At 31.7% G+C, this 20,561-nt stretch overlaps 3 protein-coding genes across 3 annotated transcripts; 2 read left to right on the forward strand and 1 right to left on the reverse strand.

Annotated features, from left to right (window-relative positions):
* Positions 1–3,244: 3,244 nt before the first annotated feature.
* On the forward strand, positions 3,245–6,786 carry LOC132720280 (globin-1-like; the record flags this gene model as incomplete). Its single annotated transcript, XM_060704382.1, has 4 exons — positions 3,245–3,271; positions 3,942–4,009; positions 6,071–6,263; positions 6,667–6,786. Coding segments are annotated over 4 exons (408 nt in total), but the record flags the coding sequence as incomplete, so codon positions are not given.
* A 1,596-nt stretch (positions 6,787–8,382) lies between these two features.
* Positions 8,383–11,483, reverse strand: LOC132720301 (uncharacterized). Its single transcript, XM_060704421.1, has 3 exons — positions 11,092–11,483; positions 9,064–10,209; positions 8,383–8,581 (listed from the first exon to the last, which is right to left on the reverse strand). The coding sequence occupies exons 1-3, from the start codon at positions 11,430–11,432 to the stop codon at positions 8,383–8,385; spliced, it is 1,686 nt and encodes a 561-aa protein (XP_060560404.1). The 5' UTR covers positions 11,433–11,483.
* A 1,140-nt stretch (positions 11,484–12,623) lies between these two features.
* Positions 12,624–19,752, forward strand: LOC132720309 (kyphoscoliosis peptidase-like). The gene is made up of 9 exons (XM_060704431.1): positions 12,624–12,833; positions 13,679–13,771; positions 14,396–14,569; positions 15,064–15,216; positions 15,882–15,997; positions 16,670–16,789; positions 17,371–17,572; positions 18,087–18,217; positions 18,703–19,752. The coding sequence occupies exons 1-9, from the start codon at positions 12,645–12,647 to the stop codon at positions 19,682–19,684; spliced, it is 2,160 nt and encodes a 719-aa protein (XP_060560414.1). The 5' UTR covers positions 12,624–12,644; the 3' UTR covers positions 19,685–19,752.
* The last annotated feature ends 809 nt before the right edge of the window (positions 19,753–20,561 follow it).

Consider the following 20,561-nt stretch of genomic DNA (forward strand, 5'->3'; position numbering starts at 1 on the left):
GCTCGCAAACTCTATAACATTATCAAATTTTAGCATACAGGTAATTTGAAAGTTTAACAATGAAAAATGTACTACTTTCTACAAATCATCAATTTACACCTTTTTCAAAGAAAAAAATGTTCGTTCGTTAAATGTTTCGGTCGTTAAAATTGAATTTTGGTCAGTAACGCGCCCTTACAAGGGATGTCCAAAGCATTCAGCAATATCTTTTATCTGTTAACTGAAAATTTAACTAGTTGTACACATAATTATCTAATATTTATGTAGTTAACTAACTAATACAAAATTGATGTAGATATAATAATATAATTATCTGTTATTTAACTGGTAACAGAAAACCTTTCCAGATAATCACTTAATGTGTTAGATAATAATAAGAAACGCAAGGATATGTCCGAAATATTCCGCATTATGTATTAACTAAAATTGTATATAGTTATTCAGATAATTATCTGATACTTAGTTTACTCACTAATAAACACAAAAGTTTTATAGATAAACAGATAATTATCTGATATTTAACTGGTAAATGTTGGCAGTTCTGGACACTTTTTAGTGTTTTTAGAAGTTACATACTTATTCGTTATTTATCTATCTAACAGAAAAAATATATCTAGTTAGTCTGAACAATATCTGTTATGTATCGTGTTAACAGGAAAACTAGCTAGTTAGTCAAATAGTTAACGCGATAATTATATGGTTCACTGTTGGCAGAAATATACCACCATAAAAATGAAATAACAAAATCCACAATTATCAGGAAAAGTACCTTATAAAACCCAAACCCAAACGAAAAAATCAAATACATCGATCACTTAAATGCAATACAGATACTGATACCAAGTGAAAGATGATTTAAAAATTAGAAAAAAAGATATAAAAATATTGCATAATATTTTGATAAGGTTTAATGTGACCAGAAAGAAAAAAACTCATAAAAATTTAACTTTCTATATAATGTCTATATATAAAAGGTGGTGAATTTTATAGGCACTATTCATAGCTGGTGGACGATATACATAAAAAGATATCACTCAATATATTTTTCTTACATTATGTAAATACATTTAGCATAATAAGAATAATGTCATCAAAATTAACTAAACCAGCCGATCAATTACACATTTAATAATATTATGTTATTAATTATGTTATTAATTAGTTGAATTCATTTTGGCCTTGTTATTGGATTGGCCTGAGGCCGTAGTTGTATACTTGATCAAATCTCAAATTTTCTGTTCAAATGAGAAAGAAAATATATGTATGGATATGAATGGTATTGTCATCAAAAAGAAATACTGTTGGAAGACATATAGAGAAATCTAAAAAAATGTATATAAATTGCAATGCTCCATCTTGTTATAAAAAACAGTACAGCACGTATAGACATATACGTCTCTACAAACCAAATAAACTAACACTATTGCGCAAAAAAATGCTAAGCATTTTCAAATTGGTGTCCAAAATAGTCAATATCTAATCTCTTTTAACGCCAAGTTTTTCCTAAATCCTGCTTGGCTAAATCCCGTATTGACCGCCCTTTCCCATATTGGCCGTGTGTCAACTTTACATTCAATCCATGGAACAACTTCAAATTTTATAATTTTGTAATGGAGCATTTACAGGACCATCCTTTAATAATGTTGGAATAACAGTTTCCACAACATAGATGTCCACATAAAGTATTTTTTTAAATGAGCTTTCAGCACTTACTTGCATAAATAACACCATTCTGTTTTTTCACTCCCTGAAGTAGGAGTTACGTAATCAACGTGCTCGGTAGTCAATATGTCTTCATTAATAGTATTAGCGGATGATATTTCACAATCTTATATGCTTAAAAAGTTTATGTGCATAAATTTAAGAATTATATCTCTTTTTCAAAAAAAAAAAAAAGAAGAGATTTATACCTTTTATTTAGAAGGCCACTTAAATCCACCAGATAATGTACCAAAGTTTGTAGCAGGTTTTTCAGGACGTCCCACAAAGCAATTGGCAGGTGCCGAATGTCCAAATATATTTGATGTCTGTGTCGTTGGTAATAATGGTTTTTGCGGTTCTGAAGAAAAGGGATTGTTCACTTGATTTTTGTTATCAGGCTGGTCATTACATCCGTATCCAAGCATTTTAAGAAAAACACACTGAGGTGAAAATTTAAGTGTTCATCTAATGCAATATCAGTTGTAAGCCAATCCCGCACTTTTACGTGACAGGCAAAACATTATGTTATGTCACCACAAAGAGTATAAAAAAGCCAGCCTTTGCCAAAGTATATTTGTTAGGTATTATTTGATTAGACCAGGTTTTAAAAGTTTCAAGTCTGTCTTCGTAAAACATCATATTTTGTGGAACCATTGTTGCGCAATCTATTTGCTCCATTTTTTTAAAAAAAAAAAGAATCCATTTAATGTTACATTTCATTTAGGTGAATGTTGTATTGAGATTTCTATTTTCTTTTTTAATGTTTTTTTTTAATGTTTTTTTTATTTTTTATGTTTTTTTTCCATATTTTTATCTAAATTACATTTCCACATTATCACTGTTATCACATAAATATATTTCTTTACTTGATACAACTGGAAAGTAATACACTTAATAACACTTAACACTTAATACATGTTACTTGCCAGCTAGCTTTCAGTAAAATAAAATATATATAAAAAATACGGTTCCCTCACAGGGTTTTCCGACATTTATAATTATTTGCTACAAGGTTGTAAAGATGTAAAATATAATTAAATAACCTTCACTGTATATAAACAAAATTGTTGTATTATATCTTGCGATGCTATATAATTCGACTACATATGGCTCTTGCGATAACAGTATATAAGGAGTTGTGCTGGTAAAACTTTAAACGTTATTTTCAAAATTCATATTCATCGTATTTATACCCGAATGCGATAAATTACGCTATATAAAAGAGCATTCATTGGTTTATTTTATTTAAAAGTCTTTTCTCCAAACCCGCGATTGGATTATTCAAAATAACGCATCATTAATTTGTAGCATATTTTTACGAAAGCGTCACTAACTACGAATCATTGTTATTGTCTATAAAACTTATAATTATATATGATCATATAGTCAACAAATAGCCCGTGGGTTGTGACTCAAACGTGGGTTATGATTCGAGCGTGCCCGATATCTCTCGTAATTAAGTAATTTATCGTCTAGCTGAATAGCTCGTAAATTTATAACTCGCATAATTCAGCCTATAAGTACTTTTTTTTCTTTCTTTCAGAAAAGATCTTTCGACGAAGAGATAATAGTAAGTATTCAAAATTAGTTACTATTTGTCAAGTATTAGTACGTTATCAGTTATAATAACGCATTTATTTTAGTTTAAACATTATTTCTTTTAGCTCGATTGTAAAAAAAAGCTTGCTGCGTATTTAATTGTAAGAAAACATGCTCGTGACCCTGGTATGGTTCGAACCCACGATCCCTGTAACAAGAGGCAAACATCTTAACCACTAGGCACCCTTATGTATCTATTTTATTATTTTTATTTATTCTTTGTATTCAAACTATATGATAATAATAATAATAATAATAATAATAATAATAATAATAATAATAATAATAATAATAATAATAAAAAGCGTAACATTCGTTTTCCTTCGATTTTCAGATACTTTATTAATTACGTAAATCGGATAAATTTTGTTTGATTCTACTAAAACTTGAATTTTATATTATTTTCACTGGACCATCCCCTGGAGTGACAATGCCTTGGTAAGTGTTTATCGACCTTTAATAAAAAAATCTCGCACGAGCTAAAGCAAAGTATAATAATAATAATAATAATAATAATAATAACGGTAACAATGCGACCTAAATATGTATATAATAATGGTTATTATAACATAATTACGCCGCAAATTTTAACACAACTTCCTAAAAATATATAGAAAGTTTGTTTGTTTTTTTCCTTTTAGAAACGAAAGATAGAAGCGGCAAAAAAGCCGTACAAGTCCTGCTGGATAAACTCGAGAAACTGGTATAGGTAAGTAGACGAAACATTTTATAATAATTTCTACGACTGTTTGTTCGTAAATAATCCGATTACGAGTTAGTTGTAAATTTTTAATTAATTTCATGTATCGTGTCAATTGGTAAATACTAACGCTCAGAATATTGGATTATATATTGACTAATTAATATCGTTCTGGAAGAACACTCGAGAATTTTTTATAATATTGTGTCGTTTTTTTTTTTTTATTTAATCTTTTTTTTTTAATTTCATTTTTTTATGTCGTTTTGGATGTTGTTTTTTTTTTTAAATAAAAATAGTGGTAACAATTTAATAAATGGCTTTGTTGTGTACTTATTGGTGATAAAATACCTTCCGACTTAAACTATTCTGCTTAGAACTTGGCGTTCTTTAAGCGATAATGTTTTTATGTTTAAAAGTCGTTATAGCGCGACCTTAAATGTAGAAATTTATAAATGGCTCTGCTGTGTACTTATTGGTCATAAAATTCCTTCCGACTTAAACTATTCCGCTTAGAACTTGGCGTTCTTTAAGCGATAATGTTTCTAAGTTTAAAAGTCGCTATAGCGCGACCTTAAATTTAGAGTCATATTATGCTAAAATCGATAACTGTGCAGCGTATGGATGTAGTTATTGGATTAATATAGGAACGTTATTGCGTTTCGGAACTAATCGATAAATAGACTTATAATTTAAGAATTAATATAGACTCACGCGATGACGCATTCTTTTAATGACCCCTCATTAGTGAGTAACAGTTGACTCACGCGATGACTCATTCTTTTAATGACCCCTCATTAGTAACTCACGCAATGACGTCATTGTAATAGGGCCTGGGGGCAGCTCCAGTGGCTCCATCTCCAGTGGCTCCAGTGGCTCCAGCTCCAGTGGATCCAGGCATTCTGCCCAAGTCCGCATCATATACTACTAGCATGTAGTCAACAACTTAACAATGTTCTCGAATTTTCTATGTCGTAAAAGAAATTTGCACCCACCTATTCGTCGATTTCAGAGTCCACATCATGAATGAAAATGTTAAATCTCTACCAAGTATTTATAATCCTGACACATATATCTCTTGTTTACTACAGTATCACCATTGTTCATTAAAATGTTTGCAGAAATTTTATCAATACTGGTATAAACTAAGAAGAAATTTTAACACAAAAACAATAATCTGTCTCAGAATATATATAATTCATTTATGTTACTGGTCATCTACCAAGGTAAATAATGCAATACAAGTTTAACAAGTTTATTTATCTTTTCCCAGAAGGTCATAGACCCATGTGGTACAATATGCAAAATATATAATATGACAAATGGCATCAATATTAAATTGACATGATCCCAAACATGCATTATAGTAGCACATCTTACATAGGAAATGGAAACATATAATCACCTATTACATGATGTACATGCTTATACTTCTCATTTTCGTCGAATGTGTCAATAGTATATAATTATGCAACATAAAATCTAAGGAAAAATTAAACGTGATAAAAATCCAATTGTAATAACTTGACATATTACACCAGATCTATTACTGGTGAAGTAGATACTTTAACAGATTAAAAATCTTTCTGAATTGAATTTAAATCATGTTGATAACGAAAGTGTGAATTTTACATACATTTTTACATATTACATGCATCATCTTTGACATTAGTAATATTTAAAGCATTTATTTAACAAATTTGATTGTGCACGGGAGATAATTGCTAAGGTCGCTCGACCTGTATATCGAGTTATGTAACATCCGCCGCACTATAGCTTTAACAATATATTGACATACAATATAGTTTCTTAACATAATTAACTGCAGTTATCTAATAAAATGGAACAAATTTGTAAATAAATATGTATTATGTAATACATGTTTTCAGAGAAAGAGGCAAATCCTTCAAGGAACAATAGTCCTAAACAGGTCTTCAGCTAATGTTCAATTTACAGTGTTATAATTTGATATTTTAGGACCTGAATATGCAATGTTTATAAAATGAAAATAAAAAAATTCAAAATTTATAAATTTTTCTCAAAATGAAATAGTTTGCTTTCTTTTATTAACAGGCTTTTCGCAAACAAGCCAAAAATCAAGGAAGCGTTTACCAATTGTGATATAAAATTGCAGTCCGGTTTGTTTGGTAAAATGGTTCAGTCATGGATGGAGAACCTCGATAATGCCGGAACGTTGGATCAAAAAGTCAGCGGAATGTGTGACAGTCATAAGAAAAGAGGTACCACAGACATGGGACTTTTTAAGGTACTGAGTATTACTCTGAGATGGGATTAGTGGTTGTTATATATTTTTTCAGAACTGAAATGCATTGCATTTTTTCAAAAACAGAAGTCACTACAAGTAGATCTAAACAGTTAGATCATTTGCCTGCAAGCATTCGACAGTATATTTTGCTTTAAGAGTTGATTGCGGATTTTTTTAAGATAATAAAATAAATGTGAACAGTTGTGCATCTAATATATTGTTGATCGCTGGTCCAACACTTACAAATTAGTATCTTTCCTGTAGATATCGTAACATATCAAAATTTAACATTGCAATCGCGGAAATCAGACAGTCAAGCGCAAAAAAGAAAATATATCAAAATACTTAAATACCTTTTCGTTAGATTTATTTTGTATTTTCGCTCAAAGACAACTTTTTTCAGGATGCACTGACTGAACTTGCAGGTTTCGTTAGCGACACTGTAGAAATGAATGGTGACCAGCAAACATCATGGCAGAAAATTAACGAGTCGATCTTGGATGTTATGAAAACCAAATTTTAAATCTTTTAGACATTTCCTACTCTTTTGCTTAATTGATTGTTTGAATTATTCATGACACTGACGCTATCAGCTAAACGAACTTAGACACATTTGGCGGTTGTATTCACATCGGTCTTGCAGTGGTTCAACGAGATCACCATTGTCATTTCAAAACAATCGTAAAGCCAGCAATATACTCGTATGTGTACAAAGAAACGATGAATTATAATAGGGCATTCATGGACGATAAGCATTTCACGTAACTCTTCTAAATCTATCATATTTTGGCAATACAATTTGTATATTTTGGAACTTAAAAGCGATTCTTCATATTTCGACACATTCCAATATAAATAAAATGTTTATGCATTTAAAATTGGTATGTTACATTATTTTAGTATTCAATATACATCTAAGTTTTTTTTTATTTATACTATAATCTTTCTGGTACACGTACTAAATAAATAAATCAAGAACCTATCCATTCACATACTAATGTACATTTTGCAGATGAATCTCGAGAGGGCATTTCCTTAGTACAATAGCAAATTTTATTTAAATTTGTAAGGTTGGCGAATCACTCCTTATTCTTAAATACAACAAAATGAATACATCATTGACGCATGCGAAGAACTTTTTGAATTTGCATTTTTTTCTAAGAATTTGACATAGGAAATACAACAGTTGTTTTTATAAACAATATATTGTTACTTTAAATGATATGACGAAAGATTGCGTCAATTACAAAATGCTGTATTATCTAGCCTTAAAATATATTCTTTTGTTATTTCTAATTACGTTGTTATTTGTTTTCCCTTTATTCATTTCTAATCCAATTCTCAAGGACTGTTTGATAATGTTTGTAGAATATGAGTTTGTATGCGTTTCAATGCTTAGATCTTTGTTAAGTCTGTCAACGTAGATACCTTACAGTTTTTCCTTTATTCATACTCTGACATTTTATGGTCCTATCCGGGAATTTTCATTTTCCATCTTTTTGTGCATGTTTCCTTTCATACACGTGTACAGTTGTATACAACTAAATTATTTTTGTGATCTAAGACACGTACGAATATATGATTACATACAAGGTTAGTGTCAGCAAGGTGTTCCAAACGGACCTATCGGCCGAATAAGGCTCATTTGCTTTTAACAAGCATCATAGTATACCAGTTTTTCAAAAGGGTTTCGTGAAAGTGAGTTGTGGTGATAATATACCTTTTATTTTAAAAAGAGCTAAAATATACTATAAATTCCAGAAAAAAATAAGAACTTTTTACATTAAAAGACAAGATAGTTTCTTAACAGCAATGTTTGAAGAAAAAATCAATTATTTGGTTTTGCCAATACAATACCAAAACTTTATTTCGCTTAAAGGCATCCGGATTGTGCAAAAACATATATACAAAGAAACAATTTACACAAAATTATATATGATGATACAAAGTATATGTTGTGCTTCTCAAAACTACGTATTGGTTATATTATTAGTCCCAATTGATTCGGAACATTTATGACTTTTCTGACAAAGCAAAGTAAATGTACTTATGAAACTTCACCGGTTTATACTCGACCATGTGTATACCCTTAGGATTAAGTCTTTATCTCGCGAATATGTCAACAGAATAGATACGTGTAATGATTAGCAAATTGCAAGGTTATTAATTTGGTCTTTCGATCTTCAATCATTTTTGCTCGGTCCATCCCTTTAACCTTTGCGAGCTTTGTTCTATCCTTTTTAAGTTCCCAATTTTTTGTAACAAATGAAGCTCTTAAATCTTTCAGAATAACACTTTGAAGAAAATGCTTTGCAAACCTGTGGAGTTAGATTATGTGTGATGTTATTTTAGCATCATAATGAAGAAAGACATCAATAAATATGCGTTATTATTGTTGCCTTAAAAGGGTTTGTTAACCACTTTGTCATAGGAAGAAGTTTCTTTATTTTTTATGTGAAAAGTGACAAACAACTCACTTCTTCATAAGGTAAAATGTTTTCAGTGGCACATTTCCTCAAGAGGCATTTCTGTCAGATAATATTGAAGAAAACACTTATGCTTTCATGTCTGTCATAAATACTTTTAAGAAACGTCAATGGCTTTTTTTTAAGGTAAAGACATTAAGTATGTCACTTTCTCTACAGGAGACAAAGGCCCTTGATTTTTGTTTCGGAAAAAAAAAACCCCAAAACGGGTTTTTTGAAAAACCATTCTGCCTGTAATAGTTTAAACCTTATCCCCCGTCATTTTTTGACATTAAAGAAATTGTTTGATTATACAAACCCAAACATAAACTGACTTTTTTTTTTCCCCAAAAACACAACAATCTGAAAAAAGTTGCTTATCTACAGTAATGTGTTTAATACTTTGGTTTTTATCAACGAGAAAGATACCTTCATATACGTCAGACACAAATATTTCCATTTTGAGGCTTGAGATTATAACACGTGAAGGACATTGAATGTCACCAAAGTACGATGCTAACAATTGTCCAGAAAGAGAATATACCGCTAAATGGCCGACGTCTTCCTCTTCTCGTTTCTTTGATCCACCACAGCAAACATAAATCATCCCGTCATTGTATGCAATACCTCGACATCTATCGCCGACTTTAAAGGAATGTTGTAACTTCATTGGCTCTGTCTGAGAGATAAACTGAACTGTCTTATCATTAATCAGAGTAACGGCCAGCAGTGTCGAGTCTATCTGACAAATACCAAAAGGATTGTCATTGACATTCAGCGACGATATGATCTGGAAGGAATCATTCATTTTCTTAATACATTTATTATGATAATCTGTCATAACAATACACCCATCTTCACACATGCACATGTCAAATATTGTGCACGAATGCTTATCATTCTTTGTTCTCAAATTAATAACATGACATTTTTCTGCTTCAATTACTGGAAGATGAAGAACATTTCCAATAAAGTTACATTTCGAATCAGTCACATGTCCGTCCGGTTCAAACCGTAATCTGCCTGTTTTTCCCGACCCTCCTAAGTTTTCTAAACAATCGCCTGCATCTTTTCTTCTCTCGTTAACAAGTTTTATCTGCACATATTTCTCGGATACGTTTTCATGTTTAGCAACACTGATCTTTTGCATATTTTCTTGAAGTGAAACGATCTTTGCATCAACTTCTTTCATGCATGACTCTATATGTTGCAGTTTTATCTGAAAGGTGGCATCCACTTCTTGAAGAAGTTGCATTTCCATTTTGTCCAAATGGTCGTTGATTTTCTTCCTTTCTGATTTTATTTCTTTAATCAATTGGCTTTTTTCTTTGTTCGCATTTTCTACTTCTTCCTGCTTGATTTGTTTTAAGGCGTGGAAACGAGACTGTAGTGTGTTTAGGTCAGCTTCCAGCAGGTTTAGTTTTTCGGAGGTTTTAGCTTTACAAGCTATGTCTGGTATGTAGCTTATACCTTTGCAGCCACTGCAATGAAATAGCCAAGACAAGGTGTTATCAATATGAAATGTCAAAATACAATATAAATGCTAAAAATTACCTGGTAAAAAATTGTCATTCTGTCATTATGATTTTATTACTTCTTTTTCAAAATATGACATTAATATAATAATAAATTAATGTCACACGACAGTTAATTAATAAATTTGTTTTGTTAATAATAAAAAAGTTTTCAAACAATAGCGTTATTATATGTGGCATAAAACTAGAATCTTCTGTTTTGTTTGAATTGTATATTCATAATATTCATATTTCAGTGAAATACTAAAATTGCTATACTAGAATCAATTAACAGGATGTCTTAAATAATAATTGTGAACAAGAAACATTGAGGGGGTGTTATATCCCGAGAACTCAAAATGAGATACAGATGATTTTAAGTGGTATTCAACTTTAATTCATTCTATAACTTATCTAAACAACAAAAGACATGACGAATGGCGATTTCTGCCAGCTTCCACATATTTAAAATGGCCGATTTACCCAGAATTAAAACGTACAAGCTGATAGACTCCGAAGAAAATATTGTAATGAACTTTATTGCTATCTCTGGAACAATGATACAATATACTAAAAATCATTTTGACGACAAAAAGAGGCAGTTATTTTATTCTTTATATTATTTATTTTTTGGTTGGGCTTTTCGCCTTGTCAATGCATCGAAAACGAAAGTAGAATTTTTCAAACATATGTTCAATGGATATATAGGTTGAACAGCCAAGATATCAGACTACAAAAAGGGCTAGCTATTAATATACTAGTATTAAATATTTGTTTTTCCTTGCTGGGTCTTACATCAAAATAATTCCCTTGTCAATGCACCGAAACCGAAAGTAGAATTGTTCAAACCTGTGTTCAATAGTCATACACGTTGCGCAGCCAACTTTATCATGACCAGGACAGTAGACATCAATCAATTTTCCTCCGTGTCTCTCACATCTCTGACTTGGTAATTCCTGCTTTATCCCGCTCGGTTGTTTTACCGTGTCTAGTAACTGATGTCCTCTCATTGACGAAAACTTATTATGATCACCTAAACATTTTTGACACAGATTTTCATCACATTCCACGCAATGTTTAATAGCAGCCACATTCTTCCCTTCTTTAAAACAAGGAGAACACGGAAAATCATGTTCTATGTCCGATCCTTTGTAAAAAGATGGGTTTAATTTACGGCCACTAACGGCCATATTTTCTGCTTAAGTTTACCTTCCTTCTACGGTTGTCATAGGCGTAACATGATTTACCATACTATCAAGTTTAAACTAATATTACGAAGGTAGTATGGTATAGCCTTTTTCCGTTTATTCGTTCATCTTAAATGTTCGTACATTTCTAAAAAGTAAAATACATTGATTCGGTTTAATATGTATTAAAACACCAATAGATAACGTTATTAAGAAATCAGTTATTAAAAACATATCTGTTATATTTTCATCTACCGTTAGTGGACTAATATTAGAATCACATAGTCACATTTTTATAAAACATTTATAAACATTGAGATGTAAATAGATAAAGTCTGACGAAGATAAAGCAAGCATTAATGAATTGAGAAATGATTGACTTCTATGTAAGAGTGACATTGTTGAACTTGACATGGTTAATTGTTTTTATTTGGTACTATTTTTTCGTGTAGAAGAGCTATTTGGGTTTATTGAGGTAAAAACAATAGAGGTTTCATGCTTAATGAACACATTGAAAATGATTTGAAAATAACGTTTCATGATCTTAAATAAACTCTGTCAAACAATTAATTCGAGGACTTTTTATTTTTATTTTGTGAAAAAATAACTTTATAAAATATAAAAAGCTTATATAAATGTAAAATAAAGGGTCTTAAAGTGTTATTAAAAGGTTATTCATTTTAAAACGTGATTTAGATTTACCATTTTATTATGTACACTGAAAAGGAAAACTGTATCAAAGTCTTATAATGTTGCCATGGTGTTTGTTTAGACAACTGTTTTGCGTCAATAGTTTATAATTAACATTCAAGAGACATAAGTTATTTTACTTGAACAACAAACGACAACTTTACTGAAATCTATCTTGGAGATAATGCCACATTTTGTTTATATCTTATTTATTGAAGAAGAAATGAATTGGAGAATTTTGAGATAAGGTGAGTGATAAACGTTTTGATATCTCTAGCTGATTCTTACATCAAATACTATTTGTTTGATCAGTCACGATTGTAATACTACGTGTTGTAATCTCACGTCTTCGAAATGTTATATTGACCGCTATGTACTTCTTTATTTTACACAGGCTTAACATAAAAATGACCTTCATATAATTATTTAAAAGGGTGTAAAGGACGCCTTTTCACATGATTTCAATAGCAACAAGACTTATTAAGCTGATTAGAAACACATTTTAGATATTTTCAACAGAAGACAATGGGTGGTTGCTATAGTTCGGATCTGAACAAACCGCCAGATGTCGGTGAACCTGCCAAGCGAGCTAAACAATCGAATATAGTTGTTCTTACTGAGCTGTCTGATTTAGAAGATGACGATGCCGTACTTAAAGAGCCCACCAAATTTACTTACAGAGGTCGGGGTTCCAACAGCGTGGGGATCATGCAGGTACTTTCTATTTTAATTTAATGAATATAAACAATATATATCTGTGGTTTTTGACAAACTAAATAAAAAGCAATGATAACATGACCTTACAACGCAATAAACGCCTTTACATGGTGACGTCTCTGAGATATAAATACATTATTGCAACAAGCTCTGTTTTTGAAGCAGTGTCTCGATCGTTGTTTCTGCACTTAACTGTCTAAGACAGTTCGGTTTTAAAGCGTCGCCACCAATTTCCTCATCGGTAAATGACTGGATGTGATACTGTAAACCTTTAATCTCTAGATTCTTTTGAAACGACTCTTACCTACCATTTAGGGTGTGCCTTCTGACAAAGATTGATAAATAGTGTTGCGATGTCTTAGAAAACTGTACTTATAAAATGACATGTAATTTTAAAATGTATTCTAATTATTTATCACATACAAAAATATATCTATGGAAATAAACTATCTAGTATGAGGTTTAACTTATTTACTTATGCCAAAATTCAATTCAATATTTTACAAGTCCATGTAAATTGTTGAATTCTGCTTAAGCCGATGCTAGGGGGAATGGACGATAGCTAGCAATTACCACTACCGTCCATGAACAGACTAAATCAAACCAGGGCTGCAACATGTTTGATTTTGCCATCGTGGGCATTCTTAAGAGATAATGTTTTTTCTGTATTTTAAGTAATTAAAACATCATTGTACTATCGCATAAATTTACATTTGTTTTCATTGTATCAATATTTTTGTCCACTGTATATATTTTTTGATAACATAAATTGAATTTTACGGCCGTTTTCTTTGTTATTTTTGTAAGATACAAATATTGTCATATCTCGTTATCATTTTTAGCCTTTGCAAAAGGAACGTGTGGAAAAAGAGCTTAAAGAGATACAAAAAGAATCAAACAAAGAAGTACGAAGGAAACAGGAGCTACAACTTCAAGTTAGTAAGTTATTATCAACTCGAAATTAATAATGTTGGACACTCAATGAAATGAATAATATGAATTATATATTTAAAAACATGTTTTGTTGAAAAATCTAAAAGAGAAACAACTGAACAATGTAAAACATGCAATACGTGTATTTTACCTACTTCCTGTCTATCTGTATCTCTCTTACACAAATTCCTCAATCCTCATACAAATAACTTGTACGGTATGTCTATAATTTTTCACAACCAGGGCACTTTTTTTAAATTTTATTTCTGAAAATAAATGTTCCGCTTCATTTCGTTAAATTTACTTCCTGAGATAAAAACTTGTCTCTATGTACCATTTCCCTCTTTATTTGCAAGATAACTTACTTGTAGATCTACGTGCATACTCAAAAGTTGTTGCAACTAGCTAGCATTCTGTATATTTCCTGAGTGTCTAAAGTTGAATGTATGAGATATCACAAGATTGTAAAAGGACATACATTTGTTTTTCGGTTTATGACAATCCTGATAATAACAATGTTCAATTTAGTATAAAAAGGTTTTTTTCCTTTTTAGGAAAAATTTTCCCCACAAAACATAATTTAAAATTTTCGAAAAAAAAATTAAAGTTCAGGGAAGAAATGAAAGTTTTTGACTGAAACGGAACAAAAAAGTCAAGAAGTATTACAAAAAGAAAAGGAGAGACGGCGAGAGATTTTCAAAGTAGATGACAACATCAAAGGTTTGGCAACGGTTGATGAGGCAGAAGAAGTATGGACAAATCCAAATAAAATTATAGAGAGTAGGGTGTACAGACCTCAGGTTGGTTGATGATGTAATGATTAATAATTATAATTAATTTTCTGATATCGTTTTATTGATATTCTTATTTATTCCATTGCAATACAAATATGGCTACATTAAGGTCTCAATTGTGATGCCGAAATGAATTAGTATGAAATTGACTTCATTCTTTACAGCTTACAAACACAATCAATCGGTCGGTCAATTGATAAATCGATCGATCAATCAATCAATTAATCGAAATAAAATAAGTTACTTTGATACATTGCAACACTGCAAATTACCCATCCATTTCAAAAATTTTATTGGACGAAAGAAGGAAAATTAGCAATTTGAAAAAAATATAACCACATCAAATTGTTTTGGGTCAATAACACACTTCTTGCAAACCTATTTGGTAATTAAGAATCATGCTTTAACATGCAGGACAAAACTAATTGTCTATAGAGTCTTGACTTAAATACTTGCATGTGTAAGTTGTTACGTTTATAATTTTGATATTATTTTTCTAGCAATTTAATCTAACGGGAATAACCAACTCTGGATGGGGATTGGAGGTGCAGGAATTGGGAGATGACCCGGAGCCGAAGCCACCTACATATAGAAAGAAAGACATTGTCCCGAATTTAAACGAATTTAACATGTTTGACAAACATGCTGTGAAGGTAATCATTGTCACAAAAGTGTTAAAGATATAATAATTATGCTCAATTTTGATATTGAAAAATATTGATAATTACTCTACATGTATGTTTCAACAAGCATCTTTTGAGAACACAGAAGAAGATCTGTTACGTTTTAAACGCTACATATTACTCGTAAACCCATTATAGATACATAGTACATATCATTAAACAAAATTTAAAGTTTTTTAAATGACCAAATTAACTTGACCAGCATTAAGGACTTCAAGCTCCAAAATATAGTGTGTGCATTCTTTTATCAAAGTAGAAAATTCAGTTTGAATTCCATATATTTAAATGCATCTCTGCAATATAACTAGTTTAACTAAAAGATAAGCATAGTATTTGCTTATTTGCTATAGATAGACTATGCACATCTTTCAGAATTTGATTGATACTGCTCATGTATCTATTCGACATGAGAATATCCCATGAATAAGATTAAAAGTAGCTAGATTCCTACAAGAATGGTATCCCTGTATTGTAAAACTCATCACCCAATTTGAAGTGGATTCAGTTCTAGTTTCTTTTGGTTATAATAAATCAAACGTTATTTCAAATGTCCAACTAAAAACACAAAACAATACAAAACTTTGCCAATTATTTCATAAGGCAAACATAAGTACGATTGCTTTTCATATTTCCAGGCACCTGTAAATGCTAAAGCATCTGTGTCAACTCTTGTAAACTATTTCAAGTCGGCGGCGGAGAATCATTTTCAACTTGTCAGGATGTTTTACAGATGGATCACTTTTAACATTAGGTAAGCTTTGTTTATTGTTTATTTCAACTAACGCGAGATCTACTTAAACGATATGTACTTAATAATTTAACTCTGGAAAAGCAAGCAAAGCAAAACTCATTGCGTAACTAACTTAAGATGGCAAGTTAGATAAAATACATTAGTAAGATTCTTTTTAAAAAATGATTTAATATGTAAGTCATCAAATAAGAAAATTATACTTATATAGTCATTTGTATAGACATTAAAATAATCTTAAAAGCATAAAACAAATTACCTGAATACAAGATTTTACTATTTTCTCATTTATATATGTTTCGCTGTTGTTTTTATACTTTTTATTCTTATCGTTCTCGTAGATTCAAACTTTGTTGCTTGCGTGTTACAGCTAGTATTCGCATAATACATGCATTCACGTATATAACAATGTAAGATATTTATATCGCTTATCTCTATCAAATGTAATTATCTCATTTATTAATATTTCACCTATATCTAGTTTGATTGAAAGAGAAATTTCATTGTAATTTTCTTGTTTATCAAAGATTCAAAGTGTTTGGTCCATGTATCGCAATTTAAGTTCATGCCTCTCTACACGTGTCCAAATGTTTTGATTTTTTTCTCACCGCGAATTACAATATCAACATATTGTTTACACAATCTTAATTTCGGCATATGTTTTTGCTATCACAGTTTTGACATAGAGGGATATTTCGGAGAGAAGATGTTACAGTCTGTTGACGCTGAGGATGTCCTCCAGACCGGTTACACTATATCAGAAGGGTATGCCAACCTAATGGAGGCAATGTGCAGGTTAATTGTTTACCTCATTACAATAAATGTAGCACTCTTTGATTCCACAGTACATTCTGTCTTTAACAGATCAGTCTTGTTAACTGGAGAGCTGGAGAGTAAAAATATCTTTTCTACCAGGTTGCTTCTCACACAAAAGGAATTCGACATAAGAACACTAGTGGTATTTTATGAAATGCGTCTTCGACTCATGTTTAATAATATATTTGATTTCCAGAAATTATTTTATAAGGTTCAACGTTCAGCAGTTCAAATTTTGATTCAATGTCATAAGTAACCTTTATTTATCATGTAGGTTTCTGTCGTATTTGTTTTTATCAAACACTACTTACATAAAAAATGATAAAAGATAGAAAACTGGAAGATCTTGCCCGATGCAACACGATTAAAAATGTTACTGAATCGGTTTGATCGATCGAGCGCTTCATGAACGGCAGAGCTAAATGCAAGCTATCGTCCATGTCCCTTAGCACCGGCTTTGATCGGCTATGGTCACGGAACCTTTATATTTGTGCCATTTCGTGGTTCTGCTTTCTCCCTGTTGTTGTACATTGTAATTAGTTTTCAAGTTTTAATTTCAGATTTGAAGGTATCCCTGTCAAGGTAATTTACGGTGTAGTCAAAGGTTACGACCATCAGGTCGGAGATATTGTTAGCTTCACTGAAAGCAGTATCTTGCATTATTGGAACGCTGTTTACATCAACCGCAACTGGTTTTTCATTGACTGCACATGGGGAGCAGGACACATGGACAAACAACGGAAATGGCATCGTAAATTTCAGGTCGGATATTATTTAACATTGCTAATATAGATAAGCACAACATATTAAATTTGTAAACTATCACTATAACCACATGCTTGGATAGCGCCCTTGTAGCTGAAGGGTTGTCTTTAAGGGTTGAAAAATCAGAATTGTAGCCACCCTTTCTCCCTGCATAATCAAAGGACCAAATTACTGGAGTCTATGCATCTCTCAGCTCCAGCAGATGAGGTAGCTTTGACCCTTGGTCATGCTTAAAGTTTGAAACACCCGATGTTAGCCAAAATCATTAGCCAAAATCATCTTTCCTTTCCTGTTATGTTTTCAATATGACCTAAGTTGATGCGCCGTAAATCAAACAAGACAAAAAACATTAATCAACATGAACGGATACACAAAAACACACACAAAGATAGAAAATAAACATGAATTGCATCCGTGTAAAATATGTTGTACAATACTGATCAATGATTAATTTTTAAATCATATACGTACCTTAGAGATGACTTGGCTAATTGTTTGTTTCTATTTTTAGGAATTTTATTTCATTGTTGACCCAGATAAAATGATTGTAGACCATTTCCCGTACATGGATGGAGATTTTAGAGAAAGTGCTAGATGGCAACTGCTACCGTCACCTGTTAGTGCAAACTCCTTCAATCAAAGGTATGTACAATAGTAGTAGTTCAGCAATGAGAATGTCCTCATCCATTTGTTGAATATCAAATTGGTCCAATGCTAATTCGAAAGCATACAGGCAAAATTGTTTTTTTTTCTTTTTTTTTCTTCTTTTTATGTGACAAATAAACGACATATACTAGTATCTTTTTCTGACACTTCATGCATATAAAATCGGTCACAAAATTTTACTTGTGTATTAAATAGGTCACAATAATTCACTTATCGCCAAATCCAAAATAAACTTGATTTTTGAGGGAAATAGTATTTTGTGTGTTTGTACTTTAAACAAATAGTTGATAATTTCGAGTTTTTGACGATTTGTTGATTCACCATCATTTCAAGATATAACATAACTAAAACATCCTCGTGGACCACTGCTTTAAATTAATAAAGAGGCGAGTGCCTGGACAAATAATGCATTTGTTAGCCTTGTTTACCAGCAAATCACATTGACGTATGTCCATTTTCAGATTGAAAATGGAGAAGGCGGCTTTAGAATGGGAAGTCAAACCAGTGACTCATACTCAACACCATATTATTACAGTACGTAAGACCATTGTGGTACAGTTAGAGGAAGTTGCTAGCATTTTAGAAGACTACACCGTACAGTTCCAGAGGAAAGATGGAAGCAGGAACCTAGATAAGTTCTTTTTCGCCTGCAAGCTTAACGAAAGAACGCTTAAAATCGAAATTAGACCACCTGAAGAGGTGGACTACCTTCTAAATATATTTGCACAAAAGAGTTTAGATGCTGCTGGTGAATCTGAACTTCTCGTTACTTATATCTTGAAGTGTGTTGAAGTTCTAGAAACTATTCGGCAGTTTCCGACAAATTTCCGTATATTCGGAGCCGTTCCGGATTATGCAAAATATGGCTTTTGTTCGGATATAACGAAATGTTGTGAATACACTTGCTCTTCCGGTGAGCTAATCCTTCCGCTGAAAACCAAACGTAATGTTGCAGGCATGACGAAACTAGAACACATCACTGAAAATAAAGACCTCACGAACTATTGTCTAATAACTACAAAAGAACGCGGGATTTCGATCAAAATGCGGTTTCCGTTTGAGGGATATTTTAAGTTTACGTTATTCGGAAAACAGGATGCCAGTAGTGGTTTTAGACCGGTTGCAACATTTCTGATAGACTGTGACCAATCTAGTCACGTGCATTCCGGATTTCCGGTTGCGTTTGAAGCTGCGCTTGAATTAAAATGTACGTTATACAAACCTCTCTGGAAAGATCTACCTTCAAACTCTACTGTTGTTATTATCATGGGGTGTCCAAACATAGCAAGAGCCAGTGTGATGTACCAGGACCTGGTGAAGGATGAAAACGGCATTTTCGAAGGAACTGTGAATACACCTCCTGCTGGTCAGCCCTTTACTATATATGGGCAGAAAACTAGTGATGGCCCTCTTGTAGGATTGTTTCATTTCACAATATTCTAGTATTATCTTTTTCAGCCAAAACATACATATTTGGGTATATCTTTGCTACGTTTATTACAGAGTTTGTCGATGGAGTATTTTAAAATAATTCGATTTTAGTAATTCTTTATTTATACAAATCATCACTACAATTCTTATCATGTGATTGAATTATTTGGTTTGTACAGTAGTTTATATTACTAAAATATATTGCATGAATGTAGCAATAATTTGACGCATCTGCATGTATATGATTAAAGAAAATAAGTAAGGAAACGTATGACACACATATACCCACAATCTTCCCACCGTGTTTACTTATTTGTTATAATAATTTGTTGAACAAATAAATTTAAAAACATATCTCGTTATCCTTTTACTGCATTAGAAAAGCGTACAGAGCTCGACAAAGGTTTTGAAAGCAACTCGTCCTGCAGGACGAGCAACTTAAAAAATTCACTTGTTCTGCTAAAATGTGTACTCGTTCTGGAAAATGCTTTATAATTGCTAGGAAAAACTTGTATTATGTAAAAGCTTATTAAGCAATCCTTATATATATGTAATCGCGATCATTCTAAGAGTATGGGTCCTCGGATCATATTAGTGTTCAGTGTATACAAACCTTGCTTGTGAAGGAGGCTATAAGCTAAAAATCAGCTTGTTGAACCAGCCAGTGCTGAGCGATGAATATCAAATTTCTTGCTCAAGCAAACAAGGGCTTGTCCCGCGGCATGCGATCACTAGAAATGTTAGCGTTTAACAGCTCTGGTTATTGAAATGTCATACATTACAATAACAAGACGATATATACACCTTAACTAAAATAAATGGTAGGAATGACTGCCGTGCTTTTTGGACCAGAAGGAACATTATCATTAAAGTAATTTAGTGAGTACAT

The sequence above is a fragment of the Ruditapes philippinarum genome, unplaced genomic scaffold (assembly GCF_026571515.1).
Source record: "Ruditapes philippinarum isolate M1 unplaced genomic scaffold, ASM2657151v2 ctg2730_1_1_1_1, whole genome shotgun sequence".
In the NCBI taxonomy this organism is placed as follows: Eukaryota; Metazoa; Mollusca; class Bivalvia; order Venerida; family Veneridae; genus Ruditapes; species Ruditapes philippinarum.